At 36.5% G+C, this 22,628-nt stretch overlaps 1 protein-coding gene across 6 annotated transcripts in view; it reads right to left on the bottom strand.

The window, feature by feature from the left end:
- Positions 1–22,628, bottom strand: part of LOC117343834 (5'-AMP-activated protein kinase subunit gamma-1-like) — a 343,598-nt gene that overhangs the window by 171,441 nt on the left and 149,529 nt on the right. Inside the window, exons 1-2 of one of the 6 annotated variants that reach the window (XM_033906364.1) lie at positions 13,777–13,899; positions 751–1,083 (exon numbers count right to left, since the gene is read on the bottom strand). The exons of 4 other annotated variants lie outside the window; for them this stretch is intronic. In XM_033906364.1, coding sequence (XP_033762255.1) covers positions 751–765 — 15 coding nt within the window. In that variant the 5' untranslated portion in view covers positions 766–1,083; positions 13,777–13,899. Of the gene's footprint in view, positions 1–750; positions 1,084–13,776; positions 13,900–22,628 lie in introns of those variants that run through there. One more of the 6 variants, XM_033906366.1, reaches the window with a different exon arrangement.

Below are 22,628 nucleotides of genomic sequence, written 5' to 3' on the forward strand. Positions count from 1 at the left end.
TATTCCACATATTCCACATCACTAATGAAATCAGGTTTTTATCAAATCTCATTCAAAGGCAATTCTAACTAGATGTGATCAAGTTTGTATAACCGCAAGGTACTGTCACCAAATTGGGACCAAAAATAGATGGTGTGTGATTAATTAGACTGGCAGCCTCCGAATCAATACATAGACATCGATAAGTCTGATCTGTCATAAACAGTGTAATCTAAACAGGTGTCAAATTATCAAGAATGTCTACATTAGATACTGGGTGATCTATAATTGGTGAAAACCTTGTACACACCCAGTCCTGTATTTGTTTGATAGGTTCCTGTCATGGCTCTTTGAATCATTCACACAAAGAAATGAACCTTCACAGGAGATGTTTGGTAGTCTGAGCAACTGGTCCAAACATTTTTCAGTTCTCATAATTTCATCAATGCACATCACTATATTGGTATTGTTTTCTTCCTGTCATGCTATACCAGATGAAGGTTAAAGTTCAAAGGTCAAATTATAACCACAAGTATTGCTGTTAGAGACCAAGGTAAAATCATCATCATCATCATCATCATCATCATCATCATCATCATCATCATCATCGATCTCTTCCTAAGTCGAGATATCTTTGATACTTTTTTGAACTCTAAATACAGCAATGTGTGAATTGAAATCCAGGAGTGTCATTTTTAAGCCTTCAGTACTGTGAAGTATTTAAAAAATAACAATATCTCCCAATAATATATATCTAACAAAATTTCTTACCATTTTCTGTGCCATCCTACGGCGTGGTTAAGATCCCGACTACACAGAAACCACACACTTGTAATCCTGGGCAATAATTCCAACACACAGATCCAAAGTATAATTTCCTCTTAGCCAGAAATCTTTACTCTATACAATAGAATATTTCTGTAGCTTCTTCACAACAATTCTACTCGATATTGTGAAATCAACACTGCAGAAACCAATCACATATCATCTTTTGGTGTCGTTTAAAAATCCTGTGGAGTAGTTGTCGAGGATATTCCCAAGTTTGCGATACTATATAGGTTCAACAGAGTGTATTCAAGCATCAAATCGGCACCTTAAGATTCCCTGCAATTTCAATTATCTTAATCATCATTTGTAACAAAATAACAGTATCTAAAAGATTGATCTATTATTAAGTCAACTATTATTTCAAAAATCACTATACAATTACAGTGATGTGTCTCAATTAATGACAATAAATTTTTCATGAGATTTAATTTAAATCATATTACTAAGATATAAATGATGTTTTCTATGATCTTTATACATTAACTGATATGACAATACACAAACAATCCATATTTCTAACTACTCTCTCTCTCTCCTTCCCACACCTCTCTCCATCCTCTCAACTCTCTTGACAGTCGCTTTCTCCATACCTTGATATCATTCTTTCTCTCACCCCATCCCTCTTCATTCCCCTATAATCTCTCACCCCTCTCAGGCACCTTTTCCCCGTTTCTTTCTTTCATTCTTACTCCCTCCTTTCCCCTATAATCTCTCAACTCTTTCGACATTCTTTCTCTCGCCCCATCTCCATCTATTTCCCTATAATCTCTCACTCCTCTGACAGTCCTTCTCTCCATATCTCTCTTTCACTCCTTCATCATATCTCCTTCCATTCCTCATTCTATTTTTCTATCCCCCTTTATCACATCTCTCTTTCTTCCCTATATCTCTCTTCCTCCTTCCTAATCTCCATCACTATGTCTATCTGTTAGCTCTCTCTTCCTCCTTCCTAATCTCCATCACTATGTCTATCTCTTAGCCTTCTTTCTCTATACATATGTATCTCTCCATCTCCGATTTTCCACCATTCCTATATCCCTTCCCATTTCTCCATCCTCATCTCTCTCTTTCCCTTTTCTCCATCTGTCTCTCCCTCCTCATCCACTCCATCATTTTCTCGGTCCATCAATGATTAGGTCTGGCTGCAAGAGAGCTATCCATTGATACTTTAGCTTTCTTTGACACTCTCCTTTGACCCCTCAATCTTTCTATTCCTTCACCTCCAGCCTTCTTTCCTCCTCCCTTTCTCTCTATCCTTCACCTCCAATTTCTCTTTCCCTCTCTCTATCCGTCATTCCCAGCTTTCTCTTCCTCTCCTTCAGGGTTCTCTTCCTGTCTCTCGAAAATTTTTCTCTATCCCCCTCACCTCAGCTCCCCCCCCCCCCCCCCCCCCCATTTCTCTTTCCCTTGTTCCACCAATGATATAACCCCCCCCCCCCCCACCCCCCATTTCTATCTTTTCCTTGTTCCACCAATGATATAACCCCCCCCCCCATTTCTATCTTTTCCTTGTTCCACCAATGATATAACCCCCCCCCCCCCCCCCCCCCCCACCCCCCATTTCTCTTTCCCTTGTTCCACCAATGATATAACCCCCCCCCCCCCCCCCCCCCCACCCCCCATTTCTATCTTTTCCTTGTTCCACCAATGATCACATCAGGTTGTTTATGAGAGCTAGTCATTAGAAGTTCCCTCTCTACCTATCTTCTGATCTTATCATCCAGTGTCATCATCTTCTGTGTGATAGATAATCAGGGTCCACCACCACCACCACCACCATACCATATCTCTGATAATTACACAGCACCAACAAGTACCAGTGTGTAATACAATACCCGACCCCAGCAATAAAGGTTTTAATAAAATGGAATCCTTAATGACAGAGATTCACTAAAATGTCAGCTGATTCAAGGCTGAAGGAGAAACCTGAGGACATCTGTCCTAAAGACAAACAAAAACTCTGTTGGCAAAATCAAAATCATTGGAATATCTCCGATGTCTTATTGATTGTTGACTCTAAATTTCCATCTTACATTAGCGTACATGGAGGGACAGTTTACAGCACTTACATTAATCAGAACCAATGCTATACAATCCCTAAGTATTTAGTAATCATGAAACCTGAGGTTCCCTAGCTCTTATTTTAATTGGGATGTGTAGTTTTATACTGAGTGGACAATTACATACTAATGTATAGGCTTAGTGTAGATTGATGATAACAAGGAATATGTGAGAGTAAATCATCGGTGATGACTTACACAGATATTCTTATAATGGCATATTACATCTATGACATAATTTTTCGGCATAGCCGTATAATATTCTTTTGGCCCCGGATATGACGTGACAGGTGACGTTACTGGTCAAGATGAAGTATGTGATAGGTCAATGTTGCGGTAAATGCAAAATGCAGATATGCAGTTAAAAACGAAACAAAGTCAAGATTGAATGCAAGCTGAATAAGTGGATGTATCTTTTCAAATGGCACATTAATAAAATTATATTCCTGATACAAATGCGGTCTTATTATCACCAAAAATGATTCAGACTGATATACTTTTGTTATCCATGCTGAAACGCGTTATTTCACCAGCAGTGTGACATTATAACAACAAGCATTAAAACTATGCCGTTGATCTTTTTTAAAGATATTTCTTGTTTTCTGCTCTCTTTATAATGCGTTGTCCTTTTCATACCAACTGCCAGTCTTTCTCTGCCTCACACATGTAATACCTTCTGAATCTCTATGTTCTATCTGCCAGTCCTTCTCTGCCTCACACATGTATAATACCTTCTGAATCTCTATGTCCTATCTGCCAGTCCTTCTCTGCCTCACACATGTAATACCCTCTGAATCTCTATGTCCTATCTGCCAGTCCTTCTCTGCCTCACACATGTAATACCCTCTGAATCTCTATGTCCTATCTGCCAGTCCTTCTCTGCCTCACACATGTAATACCCTCTGAATCTCTATGTCCTATCTGCCAGTCCTTCTCTACCTCACACATGTAATACCCTCTGAATCTCTATGTCCTATCTGCCAGTCCTTCTCTGCCTCACACATGTAATACCCTCTGAATCTCTATGTCCTATCTGCCAGTCCTTCTCTGCCTCACACATGTAATACCCTCTGAATCTCTATGTCCTATCTGCCAGTCCTTCTCTGCCTCACACATGTAATACCCTCTGAATCTCTATGTCCTATCTGCCAGTCCTTCTCTGCCTCACACATGTAATACCCTCTGAATCTCTATGTCCTATCTGCCAGTCCTTCTCTGCCTCACACATGTAATACCCTCTGAATCTCTATGTCCTATCTGCCAGTCCTTCTCTGCCTCACACATGTAATACCCTCTGAATCTCTATGTCCTATCTGCCAGTCCTTCTCTGCCTCACACATGTAATACCTTCTGAATCTCTATGTCCTATCTGCCAGTCCTTCTCTGCCTCACACATGTAATACCCTCTGAATCTCTATGTCCTATCTGCCAGTCCTTCTCTGCCTCACACATGTAATACCTTCTGAATCTCTATGTCCTATCTGCCAGTCCTTCTCTGCCTCACACATGTAATACCCTCTGAATCTCTATGTCCTATCTGCCAGTCCTTCTCTGCCTCACACATGTAATACCTTCTGAATCTCTATGTCCTATCTGCCAGTCCTTCTCTGCCTCACACATGTAATACCTTCTGAATCTCTATGTCCTATCTGCCAGTCCTTCTCTGCCTCACACATGTAATACCTTCTGAATCTCTATGTCCTATCTGCCAGTCCTTCTCTACCTCACACATGTAATACCCTCTGAATCTCTATGTCCTATCTGCCAGTCCTTTTCTACCTCACACATGTAATACCTTCTGAATCTCTATGTCCTATCTGCCAGTCCTTCTCTGCCTCACACATGTAATACCCTCTGAATCTCTATGTCCTATCTGCCAGTCCTTCTCTGCCTCACACATGTAATACCCTCTGAATCTCTATGTCCTATCTGCCAGTCCTTCTCTGCCTCACACATGTAATACCCTCTGAATCTCTATGTCCTATCTGCCAGTCCTTCTCTGCCTCACACATGTAATACCCTCTGAATCTCTATGTCCTATCTGCCAGTCCTTCTCTGCCTCACACATGTAATACCCTCTGAATCTCTATGTCCTATCTGCCAGTCCTTCTCTGCCTCACACATGTAATACCCTCTGAATCTCTATGTCCTATCTGCCAGTCCTTCTCTGCCTCACACATGTAATACCTTCTGAATCTCTATGTCCTATCTGCCAGTCCTTCTCTGCCTCACACATGTAATACCCTCTGAATCTCTATGTCCTATCTGCCAGTCCTTCTCTGCCTCACACATGTAATACCTTCTGAATCTCTATGTCCTATCTGCCAGTCCTTCTCTGCCTCACACATGTAATACCCTCTGAATCTCTATGTCCTATCTGCCAGTCCTTCTCTGCCTCACACATGTATAATACCTTCTGAATCTCTATGTCCTATCTGCCAGTCCTTCTCTGCCTCACACATGTAATACCTTCTGAATCTCTATGTCCTATCTGCCAGTCCTTCTCTGCCTCACACATGTAATACCTTCTGAATCTCTATGTCCTATCTGCCAGTCCTTCTCTGCCTCACACATGTAATACCCTCTGAATCTCTATGTCCTATCTGCCAGTCCTTCTCTACCTCACACATGTAATACCTTCTGAATCTCTATGTCCTATCTGCCAGTCCTTCTCTACCTCACACATGTAATACCTTCTGAATCTCTATGTCCTATCTGCCAGTCCTTCTCTACCTCACACATGTAATACCTTCTGAATCTCTATGTCCTATCTGCCAGTCCTTCTCTACCTCACACATGTAATACCTTCTGAATCTCTATGTCCTATCTGCCAGTCCTTCTCTGCCTCACACATGTAATACCTTCTGAATCTCTATGTCCTATCTCTCACGATCCTCCTTATAATACTGTTACCTCAACTCAAATTTCCCCTTCTTTAATAACTGTCATACCACACACATACACCCTCCTTATCATCACAGGGCCGCGGTGGCCGAGTGGTTAAGGTGTCCCGACACTTTAACACTAGCCCTCCACCTCTGGGTTGCGAGTTCGAAACCTACGTGGGCCAGTTGCTAGGTACTGACCGTAGGCCGGTGTTTTTTCTCCGGGTACTCTGGCATTCCTTCACGTTTAAAACCTGGAACATCCTTAAATGACCCTGGCTGTTAATAGGACGTTAAACAAAACAAACAAAACAAAAACCTTATCATTACACATCCCTCCTTTTTATGCCACATCTCACATATCCCTCCTTATAATGCCTACATATTGTATACCTTCAATCCTTATAATGATTTCTCACCTCACACATCTATTTGTAAAGCAATGCCATGTTTTTGTTCATATAACAATATCTATTTTATTTTTACTTGTTTTTCCATAGCAACCACAAATACAACAAAGGTTGCTACACAACAAACATTTCATGTTGTATGTAATACTATCACACAACAAAGGTTGATACACAACAAACATTCCATGTTGTATGTAATACTATATCATACAACAAAGGTTGACACACAACAAACATTCCATGTTGTGTGTAATACTATCATACAACAAAGGTTGATACACAACAAACATTTCATGTTGTATGTAATACTATCATACAACAAAGGTTGATACACAACAAACATTCCATGTTGTATGTAATACTATATCATACAACAAAGGTTGACACACAACAAACATTCCATGTTGTGTGTAATACTATCATACAACAAAGGTTGATACACAACAAACATTTCATGTTGTTTGTAATACTATCATACAACAAAGGTTGATACACGATAAACATTTCATGTTGTGTGTAATACTATCATACAACAAAGGTTGATACACAACAAACACTTCATGTTGTATGTAATACTATCATACAACAAAGGTTGATACACAACAAACATTCCATGTTGTATGTAATACTATCATACAACAAAGGTTGATACACAACAATTTCATGTTGTATGTAATACTATCATACAACAAAGGTTGATACACAACAAACACTTCATGTTGTATGTAATACTATCATACAACAAAGGTTGATACACAACAAACATTCCATGTTGTATGTAATACTATCATACAACAAAGGTTGATACACCACAAACATTCCATGTTGTATGTAATACTATCATACAACAAAGGTTGATACACAACAAACATTCCATGTTGTATGTAATATTATCATACAACAAAGGTTGATACACAACAAACATTACATGTTGTATGTAATATTATCATACAACAAAGGTTGATACACAACAATCATTTCATGTTGTATGTAATACTATCATCTATATTCTAGATTCCAACATTCCTTATGTTGGCTACTTAATGTTTAAAATCCTGGTTCATTCCTTGGTCAGATAAACACTGAACTAGCGGCCCAAACAGACCCTAGCTATATCTATATACACTAATTATAACTCTGTAGCCTAGTTTATGACAATACCCAGTTTGACAACAACCTATCTTGGTATCTAACAACCCCGGAGAGGTTTCCAATCTCTCAGTTTGATTTACATGAGAAACTTCCAAGTGCCATCAGAACCTTGTTATCTAAATAGGCACCTAACATGGGTTGAAAAATCTAAAGTTCTCATAAATTTTACAGAGAAAGATTTGACTTCAGGGAAATAAAGCCATAGCTGACAGACTGACTGAAGCTGTCAAAGTGTTGAAATGTAATGTGATTTGAAAAACATTAGTAAGAACTTCATTTTCTACTGTTTAACCGAACTAGCTGTAAATTTTGGGTACCCGAATACTTTTTACCAAGGATTGAGTACATTCAATACAGGATGCTTTACAAGAGCGATTGATATAATTGAGATATCTTGTTTTGTAATTGTAAAAATTAATTAAATATAATAATTAAAACTACTACACAATACATAACTGAGAATCAGTCTCCAAATATAACCAAAACATTACATTACATTGGGAAGTATCTTCACCATAAACATTTAACTGTAGACATTTAAACACAATAGTATCAAATACTCTATTTACACCTAAATACTTTTTTATGAATGACCTGAGCCCACCTTAATGAAATCTAATCCAGCTCACATGCTACACAACACTACACATTTGCACTGTCCTATTTACCACAACTTTTATGAATGGACATTTTACCATGATGATTCAATATGGGAGCATCTGTTTAAAACATATTAACTAAGCAACAAATCTATCCTAAGGACATGTTTTCAAGTCGACTGTAAATCTCAATAACTCACAGCTGTAAATCTCAATTAACTCACAGTTGTAAATCTCAATAACTCACAGCTGTAAATCTCAATTAACTCACAGCTGTAAATCTAAATAACTCATAACTGTAAATCTCAATAACTCACAGCTGTAAATCTCAATAACTCACAGCTGTAAATCTCAATAACTCACAGCTGTAAATCTCAATAACTCACAGCTGTAAATCTCAATAACTCACAGCTGTAAATCTCAATAACTCACAGCTGTAAATTGAGTGTAAATCTCAATTAACTCACAGCTGTAAATCTCAATAACTCACAGCTGTAAATCTCAATAACTCACAGCTGTAAATCTCAATAACTCACAGCTGTAAATCTCAATAACTCACAGCTGTAAATCTCAATACCTCACAGATGTAAATCTCAATAACTCACAGCTGTAAATCTAAATAACTCACAGCTGTAAATCTCAATAACTCACAGCTGTAAATCTCAATAACTCACAGCTGTGAATCTAAATAACTCACAGCTATAAATCTCAATAACTCACAGCTGTAAATCTCAATAACTCACAGCTGTAAATCTAAATAACTCACAGCTGTAAATCTCAATAACTCACAGCTGTAAATCTCAATAACTCACAGCTGTAAATCTCAATAACTCACAGCTGTAAATCTCAATAACTCACAGCTGTAAATCTCAATAACTCATAACTGTAAATCTCAATAACTCACAGATGAACATCTTAATAACTCACAGCTGTAAATCTCAATAACTCCTGAAACATTCCCCCAGACCTGATGACTGATCACAGAAATCCTTCATAAATAAGTCATCACAGTCAGCAATTAAACATTTAAATGACTAAGTATTGATTATAAATGTATTAATGTTGCCAGCACTTCCCTATAGACCTCAAGGTCTACCATAAACAACACATAACATGGATGTTATACTTTCAGAAGAGTTCTACTCAATTTTGTAGCAGAACTTAAACTGACCAAGTTAATGACACTGACCGAACTGACCAAAGTAATTACACTGACGGAACTGACTAAAGTAATGACACTGAGACCGAACTGACCATGATAATGACACTGACCAAACTGATACACAGAAGTGGTGCACAGATTTCCTGATAGTTGGGACAATGGCCTGAGGCTTTGTCCACTTTGTGGAGCAAATATATATACCTTCTTGAAAGTTATCAAATCATAATGAGACAGGGTTGATGTTCTTCAGACTACGTTCTAAAAGTTCAATATGAGTCACATTATGGTTTGTGTTCCTGCAAACTATGTTGTAATTTCCTTTGAATTTTATGGTATCTACACCAATTAATTGTTGCAGTTTTCCTTCCAATTTATAAGATTTCCCTGCAAATAACGTGGCATTTCATCAAGTATCATAAAATAATGTGATTTTAATTGCTTTCAAAAATTGAGGTTCCTTTTGTGCATCAATTTCTGCGAACAGTGAACACCAAATCCCTTTGAATACAGTGTGATCCTCATCCACAGCAGCCACACTTTATCACTAGCCTTCCACCTCTGGGTTGAGAGTTCAACCTATGTTGGGCAGTCGCCTGGTACTGTAGGCCGTGGTGGTTTTACTCCAGGTACTAACAAGTCCAAGTAACAGAGTTTCTAAGTAATAACGTCCCTTCAGCCTTTTTTTTTCAAAAGAATGTTACATCTAGTTTAAGAAGGCAATTAATTTTCTTCCAATTATAATTATAGTAATTTGTTTCTGGTCAAATCCTCGGATTTTCTTCTAAATTCACGTCCAGTTAAATGTAAACATACACATTTTGCTTAATTTAATACAAGCAATTTAAGATGGTTCTTGTATGAAAATTATTGCAAATGCACATGCTGAAACAACAGGATATAGAACTAGAGAAAATACCCAGAGCACGAAAATGTCATCAATAGAAAAAGCATACAATCTTTAAACTCAGCCATCATATAATGCTGTATATACACAGCAAGTTTGTAATGGAAATGCCAGAGCTGTTCCTGGAGGGATCCAAGGGACTATCAGAAATTTTCTTTGATTCCGTCCTCCGGGGAGGAAACACTAGAGAATTTTCTGTCAAACCTCCTAATAACTTTCAATTCACATTATGCACTAGCTGCTTGGGCTGTCACATGCCAAAAAAAAAATACAGAGTAAGCATTACACAAGATAAATTCTCTAGAGTCTTCCCCGTAACATGAGGTCCAAACTATGTATCCAATTATGTGTTGTGCAGTACGTTGCAGTCAAACGACAATACACATGTTACAGATATTTTATCTTTGTTGTCTTAAAGGTCAAGGTTTTGTTTCATTAGCTTTACTCAATTACTTAATGTATTTTCTGTTATAAGAGTTGATCCAACGTCACATGTACAGCACATACATCTATTTATTTACCAACATCTTGCGCACATCAGTAAACTTTTTATTCGGAAGCCTCAATAAAGACATGTCAACCAGAACAAGCCAGACAGGCCTTATCGTAATCCTGATAATGCATAATGCTACTGTGTTATTCACCGGCCAAAAATTATCTATACCTACACCGGGTACACACAGTTGAAATGTGGCGAGATTAAAACAAAAGACATTCTTCTATCATTTACAGGTGGTAGCTACGCTAACAGGAAATATTCAGGGTTTTCCTGTAGTAGCTTTATGCTTTCTGACAGAAAATGTTCCTGTTTTCCCTGTGGTACATATGCTAACTCTTTTCTCCAGTCCCTGATCAGCAAGTTGTGTAGTGATAGACTGATAGCAATCATATTTGTATGTATACCGTTCAAGCTAATATTTAGCTTCCTGTCAATTTCTGCTCCACAGCAGCCGGTTGAACAGTCAGAATATGGATGATTGCACTGGCTGGCCTAGTTTGTGCTCTTTGATAGAACCCTCATGGACCCAATATAGGACAGCAGGGTGCCTAAATGTGATGTTATCAATGACCTTTGGGAGCAGATTTACCAGTTATCTACAAATAAGCCTCTGCCCAGAAATAAGCCTGCGTCTTCAAATAAGCCCATATCCATAAATAGACCCTTACCTACAAACAAGCTCATATCTACAAATAGGCAACCTTCTTTATTTTTGCAGAATCACAAATATACCCTCTTCAATACTTCAATAAATTTTAACACTAGAGGAGGGGGCTTATCTGAGGATAAATATGGTACTAAAGTTTCACACTAGATGAGGGGGCTTATCTGAAGATAAATATGGTACTAAAGTTTCACACTAGATGAGGGGGCTTATCTGAAGATAAATATGGTACTAAAGTTTCACATTAGAGGAAGGGGCTTATCTGAGGATAAATACAGTACTAAAGTTTCACATTAGAGGAGGGGGTTTATCTGAGGATAAATATACAGAAAACAAGACAACTGACAAAATAGTCCTATCACCTGGGGGGTCTAAACAGAAGACTATTTACACCAAACATTCAGGGTCAGTGTCCATATACAAAATTACATTCATAATCCAGGACAGGTCAAGATTGGATCCAGGTGTCCACATTTTCTATGTCCATGGGTCAAGCATACAGTTTCCATGACAACAAGTTTTAATCAAGTGGATGATAAGCTTCCAAATAAGACTTTCTTTTGTCAATTTTTCTCCTTGAAAGTCTACATAACATCTTATAAATGTTGAAATCTACATGATTCAGTACTGACACAGCCATCATGAAATCCCCCTTAGGGTTTTATGGAAAAGTCTGATCCTTCCAATTCATTATAGGCTTTAATTGGGTAACAAGATTTCGAGATATCCCAGAGGACCATGTTGGACACATTTTTACCATCCAGAAGCATTTAATTTAATTTCAGATAGGTCCAGCCAAGGTTAATTGACAGGAGTATTGTCCTTCATTAAAGTGACACAATTTTACTGGTCCAGTGTGACAAATTCAGATACATCCAGCTGAGGTATTTCCTCATTACTGTCCATCCTTAAAGGGACATAGTATTGGTCAGTGTGGGTGGGAGATGAGGTAATTTTGTAGGAGTATTGGTCAGTGTGGGTGGGAGCTGAGGTAATTTTGTAGGAGTATTGGTCAGTCTGGATGGGAGCTGAGGTAATTTTGTAGGAGTATTGGTCAGTCTGGATGGGAGCTGTGGTAATTTTGTAGGAGTAATGGTCAGTCTGGGTGGGAGCTGAGGTAATTTTGTAGGAGTATTGGTCAGTGTGGGTGGGAGCTGAGGTAATCTTGTAGGAGTAATGGTCAGTCTGGATGGGAGATGAGGTAATTTTGTAGGAGTATTGGTCAGTGTGGGTGGGAGCTGAGGTAATTTTGTAGGGGTATTGGTCAGTCTGGATGGGAGCTGAGGTAATTTTGTAGGAGTATTGGTCAGTCTGGATGGGAGCTGAGGTAATCTTGTAGGAGTAATGGTCAGTGTGGGTGGGAGCTGAGGTAATTTTGTAGGAGTATTGGTCAGTCTTGATAAGGGGATGAGATAATTTTGTAGGAGTATTGGTCAGTCTGGATGGGAGCTGTGGTAATTTTGTAGGAGTATTGGTCAGTCTGGTTGGGAACTGTGGAATAAACACCTGCAGTAATGGTAGAGTTGTATCTTTGTGGCACTGACCATTTCTACAGCCAGGCTAATTGTTCATCAACAATTATCGAAGTCCTTAAGTAAGTGATTAATATTTCATTAAAACCAATCAAGTTCATCAGTTATTTAAGAGCATGTCCTACATAACCAATTATTTAGATAATCAACACAAACACCAATACTCTTAAGCCCAGGAGTCTACCACACCACACCCTAAACCTTTACCACAAACACATAACTAACCCCCACCCCCCTCCTTCAACCTAAAATGTATTAAATATTCTGTGTATATTGACATTGAACCACTCAATAAATCATATGGCTATGATTTCACATTCCCTCCTAGCCATACCCAGGCTCACACCCACAATATATTTATATATCTCAAGGTATATATTCTACAACCAAATTTCCCTCCCACCCAAATTTCCCTCCCATCCAGTGTGGCATCACCATTCCAGGGACACATGCACACCATCTTACACAAACAACTGCACACATGTGACAGAAAACCTCACTTTCCCTCCTAAAATCATTCCCGACAAAAGAACACACACACACACACTAACACTGTCATGTCATCAATACACATGACTGTGCATTACACAATTACATAAGATCGGTTTTAAATTCAAATTTTTAAAATCAACAAAGTGTATATAGACATACTTTCAAATGAAGACCTTAGTTGTATGTAGGGTTCATTTCATTATATGACAGAAGTCTTAACAGAAATTAAAAACAATATCTCAATGTTATATAAATCTGGCCTGATTGTTATTTAAAATAAATATTAAAGTTAGTTTAAATTTCCTGCTGACCTTGTCCTCAGGATTAAATGTCTGTCTTCTGCAGAGTCTGAACTCAAATTACCAACAAAATATTTCATAAAATTTGTCTTGGGAAAAATAAAGAGAGACCCAAATGCAAAACACACAAGTAGCAGACCATACTTTTGATAACACAACAAGCATACAGTACTCCACACTTACTTCCCAAACACTCGGAAGTCACACTCGTAGCTGGTAAATCCGACAGATTTACCCAATGACATTCTAAAACATAACATACCAATAGTATGCCGACTGCTAGAATGTTATAATAATGAGGAGATACTCACCATGAGTTGTAGTAGTCTGCTATTCCCTGTGGAGACTACCAGTACAGCAGTGAGCACATGGAAGTCACAAAGGACATGTGACCTATTTCTCAGGCTATATACCAACAAAGCTTGTACTCACTACCACTGGCTGGAAAGTCTCATTGATATTTAACACAGTACACACCCTATCATATCAGTACTACAGTACTGGGCAATCTTCACTATCAACGAAAACCTTCAACCTTCAACGAAAACCTTCCTGGTGTCCAGGCCAACTTTGTCTGTGTTTTAAAAGTCTTGTCAATGTGGTAGTCGATCTGTTCCGTCTGAGTGGGGTAGTAATACTCCAGTTCATGTGACACAACAGATGTCGTAGACATGCAGATATATTTATTACTATCATTAAATTTGTTATCTGAAAATGTATCTATGCAGAACTCAAATTTTACTTTTAAAAAAAATGTATTTTATTTGCCCCATAAACTAGTCAATATTGGCCTGTAATTCAATACCACTGGCTGTATGTATGCATAAAGACTACTGACAAGTTAAATATATTGATGTTATAATATATTAAATATAAAGGTGTAATGTTTTAAATACATACAAAATGAAGTGTGTAGCTCCCGTGTACCACATCTCTCCCCAACTTTTTTTATAATTTCCATGTTAGAGATTATAGAGAAGTGCAGCTAAAAATTCCAAGCCTCCAATTTTTTTTTTATATAAATCTTGTTTAAAAACTACTTATTTTAAACTATTCTTTCTGTTGGATTAATAGGATTAAAATTTTTTCAAAAATAGAGAAATTAAACAGTTAAATGAGTTGGAAACTGAGCAACCCTCCCATTAATTGTGTGGCTCAACATTTAGTATGTTGTAGCAGAATTGGCCCAGTTTCTAAAAGTTTCCATAGGAAAGTCTTTTTTTTTTTTTTTTTTTAATTGAAATTTTTCTTTTTTCAATTTTGGATTGAAGAAAATCAAAAAAAAAATTTAAAGGAATTTTCCTTAAATTCTGTAATGTTTTCTTTGGAAAATTTTACTAAAAGAACTTTCTCAAATTAGGAACTTTGATGAAACTAGTGGCTGCAGACAAAGCCTTCATGAAGAAACTGACGAGACTCTTAGCTTTGAATCCATGTCTGGGACCCTAATGTATCATCTAAACCAGTATATCCTGTAGGTCAATATTGTTCTATACAACAGATATATGTGTACAATTGCATGGTCTGCTGTTTATAGGCCATCCCTACATGTAGTCCAGATATGTTCTGTCATGCATTATTAACTACAGTTTACTTAACTGTGAATAATAAATAGTAGCCAGCGGAGAGTTCAATCATTGTCTGTGAGGACAATGAGCAAAGTTCTTTCAACCAACTGGTAAATACTGTATAGAATTTCTATAATGGGCTGTCATTTTAGAGGAAGTTAGCATACTATATGTTTAAACTAACAAAATAATTTAACTACAATTCAAGTTCATGTACCAGAAAGAGTTCCATTACAAGAGGCTTTATGGGCCTGTATTTTCACTTGTTTTCTACTCTTTTTTAAGACAAAATCTGAAATGTTTCCACAAACTGCTTAACACCATGGTGACAATTTAAACATTAAAACAGTGTTTGGTAAGGCCAACACTAACATTTGTAGGATGACACAGTTGAAATCAATTTAGTGGGATCAAGAAACATCTCCACCAATTAGACAGCAAAACTATATAAAACAGCTATTTTTTGGACTTTGCAATATGTCTCAAAAATGATAACCCATTTGGAAGACAATTAGAAAGAATTTTCCATAATAATTATTCAAAGTCTCGTATTCTATTCAATGACCTAAGTTCTATGCTAAATATACATCAAAATCTTTCCAGCAGTTCTAGACACGTAGCTTTAAAAAAAAAAGAAATAGGGGAGGAGGGTGTTTCGTGGGTATCTGACTGACCCTGATCTTTGATTCGAACACCTACAGCTAGTTGTGTACGTTAAACAGACATTATACTTTTCTTTTTGCTTAAATTTACTGGATCAATTCAGAAAATATTCCCAAATATACTCCTTTTTTGTATTAATTGTCTCTGAACATTTCTGCAATTTTCTAAAAGATATGGGCTGTATATTTTATTGACTCTATATGAGTCTGTTACATATTGTTCAAGGTCAAACAACACTGCAAACAACCTGAAGGTCAATTTACCCGTATCCCCATATCCTAAACACTGCAGTTTAAATTTATATAGCATTTACATATCAGCTACAGTGGCAGCTGTGTAACATGTCACATCAATATTAAAACTCAACACATTCTTCATACATTCATCTCCATTAAGGAACATGACACCAACCATGCTACTGTTATTTATACCGCAGGTCTCATTATGAAGGGGAGAAACTAGTTATTTATTTTGGCATGTGATTCTTTCCTCTCATATCTAGTGTACCATGCTCTATGGCTTATATCACAAAGAGTCAATATATCGCAGCCTTATGTAGTTATTACAGTCTCAGTATTTCAGATCTTGAAACAAGAGAATTACTGATTTGCGAGAAAACTATAATCTAATTTTAAATCAAAGAGAGGTGATTTTTGTGAACAAAGACATATAGTCTCCCTTTCTCCCTTACTAGCTGGCTTTGAGTATTTTTTTCCAGTCAATTGACATTTGACCTGAAAATGAAGGGTGACATTGACATAATTATACAGTATAACCTGTCTACACCGGATGCCACTGGTACCAGAATATATATATTTCCCTCGATAAGTTTGGTACCTCCCATACCGCCTTTTGCCATATGATATATAATACACAAAAGTTCTCAATCGCTACTTTATATATTTTCCTCGATTTATCACCAATTTAGTTCGTTGTGAAACTCTCTCGTGTTCTATTTTTATAGACTGGAAATTAGCTAGTTACAGTGCATTGGGACAGATAAGAATAACACTATATGCCCCCCATTTCTGGCGGAGGCATACAAATTAGTGATTTCTACTCATATTGTGTTTGTGTTGAATATCTGTGTGCCATTGAAGTTTGGCTTTGCCATTTTCAAAAACTACAATGCGTTGTGTGACAATAATTGTCAATATTCTCAGTGCGTTACAATTACGTGTCTGTAAAAAACTGTCTAAATTTGTGATTTTTGTTTAAAAAGACTGTCTAACCGCAGCTCAATTTGTGATTTTTGTTTAAAAAGACTGTCTAACCGCAGCTCAATTTGTGATTTTTGTTTAAAAAGACTGTCTAACAGCAGCTCAATTTGTGATTTTTGTTTAAAAAGACTGTCTAACCGCAGCTCAATTTGTGATTTTTGTTTAAAAAGACTGTCTAACCGCAGCTCAATTTGTGATTTTTGTTTAAAAAGACTGTCTAACCGCAGCTCAATTTGTGATTTTTGTTTAAAAAGACTGTCGAACCGCGGCTCAATTTGTGATTTTTGTTTAAAAAGACTGTCTAACCGCAGCTCAATTTGTGATTTTTGTTTAAAAAGACTGTCGAACCGCGGCTCAATTTGTGATTTTTGTTTAAAAAGACTGTCTAACAGCAGCTCAATTTGTGATTTTTGTTTAAAAAGACTGTCTAACCGCAGCTCAATTTGTGATTTTTGTTTAAAAAGACTGTCTAACCGCAGCTCAATTTGTTATTTTTGTTTAAAAAGACTGTCTAACCGCAGCTCAATTTGTGATTTTTGTTTAAAAAGACTGTCTAACCGCAGCTCAATTTGTGATTTTTGTTTAAAAAGACTGTCGACTAACCGCGGCTCAATTTGTGATTTTTGTTCTGGATTTTATCCAAATAAATCAAGGAGACAGAATATTACCTTTTTGTTGTGTTTCATCAAATTTTGATATACCGCCAAATTGCTGTGGACAAAAGATGGCGGTATAACGAGTGTAGGATGTATACTATGAATCAAAACAAATGTGAAGATAATTATTTGTTCATTACAGATTTCGGAAAAATTTCGGATTTGGTGACATATGATAAAACATACAATGGAGAAATTGTCCCAGCAACTTTAATTTATTTCATCACTTGAACAGATCGACCTTGGCATCTGCTCTTTTTCATTTTGGTACAAATTCTCAATTTTTAATTCAGGTCAATTCTATAAAAGCTACTCCACCCAAAAATACCAGAATGTAGTCTCTTATTCAACTGCCAAGACTACATGAAGTAAACATATTGTACACCATCTCGACACATCACTGTAGTGTAATCACTTTATATAGTTAGACTGCCTGGAGTAACGTTATTAGATATGGCCTGCATACTGTACATGTAAGATGGTTGATCACCAGACAAAAGGTACCGTATTTATCCTGTAATTAGCCCAGGGGGCCTAGCTAACTTATAACCTCCAACTCAAAATCATGGGTAGGCTTATCACAGTACAATGAAATTTCATAATTTATTTTTGTAATTTTACTAAACTGCAATAGATGTGGGTAGGCTTATTACCAGGCAAAGGTATATTTAGGAGTGAATACAGTATACTACCGATGTCCACATCAATAACACCTGCCTGACAGCAGGTACAATTCCTTATGTCATACTAAGCCCCAATCAATATTTGCCAAGACAAATACTGATATTACACCTAACACTTGCATATTTATATTTGCTCTGCCTTGGGCAAATATTAAGTATGTTGCAACAAAAAGTAGACCTGTAGTCCGTATAGATATCTAATAGCTTGTTCACCACAATCCAAAAGAAAACAAATGGCCCAAGAGGTCTGCACTCAGCTCACCTTGAATCAAAAAGTTTTTGAAAACATTTTCATAACCGTGACCCTTCAACTGAAGTTTGTCAATTTTATCAGGCTAATTCTTTAAAGCAACTTAATATATTCTAACATTGGTTGTCAAATTCTTAAAAATATTGATGTCAAATCTGAGGTCACAAAATGTCCTTGAATGTCCCGTGATATAGATATTTAATTCCAGTCCTTCAGTTCAAATGAAGTTACAGCTAGGATATTTTCATATGTTTTACATACAGATCAGGCTTATATAAATGCCATCTACATAATAATTTTAGATAAAGCCCACTTATTTGCATATCGGTTATTTGAATATTCCGCTTATTTGCATAAAATTCTCAGGTCCCGATTTTTTTCTTCTTTATCTTTGTATTTCAATCCCGTGTATTTGCATCGACTAAAACACCGACTCCCGCTTATATGCATATAAAAATTTTAATTGATTTTAGGGTATTTTTGTGATTTTCCGGTAATAAAAGTTTTTATGAAATGTGTTTTAACTTACATTATTGATTCGACACGATGTACAACGTTATCTTATCATTGGTTCACACTTCGTCATTACAGGTTACGTTCGATGCATCAATATCGACATTGTTATTATTTAGACCATATCAGTAGCAATGTGCAGAAGAATTACTGAATAAAATATCTATATGCCTCATCTTTTGATGAGATTTGTTTATTTATCATAGCATCGATCCAAACCTGTGTTCTGTGCACTTGAACACTCGCTGAGGCAGGTTGCGATCGCCATGATTGTTTTCTAGGCGCGTTGCATTGTGGGGGCATATGTGTAATGAACGACAACTCTTTCTGTGTGTGCGCCATTTTCCAAAACAAACCCAAACGACAATACACATGTCACGGTCATTTAAGACAGTCTATTGCTTCAGCAGTTCATCATCTATGATCAAACAACTAATATACTCATAGCAGGAACACAACGCATCTCGAGTGGATAATGAATGTTAATTGAAACAATGACATTGTACATCGTAATTGTACATCGTAGTGCCAACCCACGCGTGTATGACCGATATCGAACCCAGAGACTCGGGAGTGACAAGTAGTAAACGATGAAGTGTAGGCAAATATTTGTACATTTACAAAGAATAACAACCCATGTATTTCGTATTTATCCTTATATTTTAAATAATGTATTTTTTAAAAATATATATTTTTAATGCAAATAACGTAAACAATCATATAGCGCCCATTTTGAGTACTAACCTGACGATCTACATGTGTATAAGAGGGGCCAAAACCCAACTCCGCCTATACGAATACTCCGGTTATTTGCATATTTTGTCATGGAAAAAGGGCTATGCAAATAAGCCGGGGTTGCTCTGTATTCCCAAAATATAGATTAGGTCTTTCCAATTAACGGAATATTCCTATAATATAGATTAGGTCTTTCCAATGAACATTATGATATATATATGTCTATAGATAAGAAACGATTTTAAAATTGTATCTTTCACTACATTCATCTCCATGAAGTCTGGAATAATTCCACAACAATAACATGATTACAGACTGGTGTATGTTATATTGTTACAATCAAATGGTTTCATCTTCTGGACAAAAATATGTGAAGGGGTGCATGTACTTTACAAATCAAACAATGATAAATGGAACTGGAGGAGATTAAACTCTCATCATCCACAACTGATTACATTACTACAATATTGATAAAATCCAAGTCGTAAATATTTTATAATGAAATGCATCAGGTTATTTGTCTCTATTATTACAACATGATTACAGCTAAACAACCCCTGAAATTTTTATCCTTTATCCGATAAACAACCCCTGAAATATTTATCCTTTATCCGATAAACAGCCTCTGACATATTTATCCTTTATCCGATAAACAGCCTCTGAAATTTTTATCCTTTATCCGATAAACAGCCCCTGAAATATTTATCCTTCATCCGATAAACAGCCTCTAGAAATTTTCATCCTTTTCTGTTGCTTTTATTTCCATATGAAAAGAAATCGACCCAATTCTTTAAGCAGAGTGTTTCTGTGTAGAATTTTAATTTTTGTCATTTTCATAATGGAAAGAATCTGAGTATTAAATTCAAGTAAGAAATGCAGCTATCTTATTAATGCTCTAGACTCTCAAAAGAATTACATCCTCTGATTCGATGAACCACTTATCCTCAACCTTAATAATCCAAGCACCTCTAGATCTATACAGCGCTGAGATTCAGCATATACATTTATGAGGAAACAAATAAATCTGGTTGCAGAATGCTGCATTTTTAAGCTGACAAGGACATTAAGCTTGGTGAGCTAAGATCTGATGATTAATTTTCAATTTGCTGTTAAATTTTTTTCAATTTTCTTTTCAAGTTTTTTGTGTTTTTATATGAAAGTTTGTTTTGCTGTTGACCAGCCTAATCAGATGATAGAGAAGAAAAGGGTAAACATTTTATGAAGTGCCAGACATAACAAATGTCACACTGGCAAAAGAACAAGTCATTTCCGACAACACTAGTCAATTTTAAGTGTTTTAGTAGCGTCACAATTCTTCCCAAGTTGTTGTATCATGCATGATTTTATTATAAACATCAGTAGCTAGAGTCTGCTAGGTGGTAGAACATTGTCTGCCATCCTCTGTCTGTTGACAGATAATCAACAGATTACGATAATTCAATACTGCCTATAGCAATAAATATTAAGGTCTTCTGGTCTCCAAGGCTTGTGTGGAACATAGCATGGAGGTCCTCCTTGTCTGTCCAAAGCTTGTGTGGAACATAGCATGGAGTTCCCCTTGTCTGTCCAAGGCTTATGTGGAACATAGCGACGAGGCTTGTTTGTACAGAACCTTATATACATATATATATATATACATTGACACTTTTATCAAAGGCATAGCTGTAGTCTGTAAATGTTTAGGTCAATACATATGATATATTTATAATAACAACATGCTTGGTAATAAGCCAACCTATCCAGAAAAGCAATAAACGATTAATTTCAGAATCAGCACTCATTTGACCTTCGACCTTGAGGTAAAGGTCACAGTGACCTAATGACAGTGTACTGCACATAGGCTTCAGGTGACAAGTATTAAAGGACAGAACCCGGACAAGATAAAAGGTAGAAAAATGACAGGATGGCATATATGATGTAAAATATTAACGACAGGATGGCATATATGATGTAAAATATTAACGACAGGATGGCATATATGATGTAAAATATTAACGACAGGATGGCATATATGATGTAAAATATTAACGACAGGATGGCATATATGATGTAAAATATTAACGACAGGATGGCATATATGATGTAAAATATTAACGACAGGATGGCATATATGATGTAAAATATTAACGACAGGATGGCATATATGATGTAAAATATTAAGGATCGGGTTTGGGGACTTATAACTACCAGAATTACCATCGTTTATCTCCGAGACTAGACTGGCTCCCTGTCTCTAGAATATTAAAATTATAAATAAAATTGACCTTTATGATTTTGGTCACTAGGATATGTCCGATTCTAGTTTCAAACTAGGGGGAGATAATCTAGTATTAAAAACTTAGGGGCTGGTGGCCAGTCTACTCGAGACTAAAAGCAAGATAAATTCAAGGTTTTAGAACACAGAAGCAATGGGTAAGAATAGTGTTGTTATACACAAATAGAGAATGGGCTGTCAACTCAGATCAGGTTTGAAAAACTGCACTTGCATGGTTTGAAATTGAAGACTTGGAACATTTTCTAGACATTATGCTGCGCAGGCTCTTAACTTTGCTGATTGATAAGCCAGTATGACAAAAGTACAAACATTTAAAGATGTTAACCAGACTGAAAATAATTCTATTAAAAACGTCTTCCAAGATCTTTCTTTTCCATACTCATCCATCAAATCTGAAAGAAAATAGAAATTTACCCCAAACTTCTTTTACTGAATTCCATTCTGTCAATGTCTGATCACAAACAGAAAATATCCAGTTTCTTTCAAATCCATTTCTTTTGGAAATGACAGTAAAATAATTGTCTCATTCATCATGCAGTTGCCCAACCAATATTACAACCTATTACAATATATCACTATTAGAGATTTGAAGTCTTACTT

The sequence above is a fragment of the Pecten maximus genome, chromosome 15 (assembly GCF_902652985.1).
Source record: "Pecten maximus chromosome 15, xPecMax1.1, whole genome shotgun sequence".
NCBI classification, from domain to species: domain Eukaryota; kingdom Metazoa; phylum Mollusca; class Bivalvia; order Pectinida; family Pectinidae; genus Pecten; species Pecten maximus.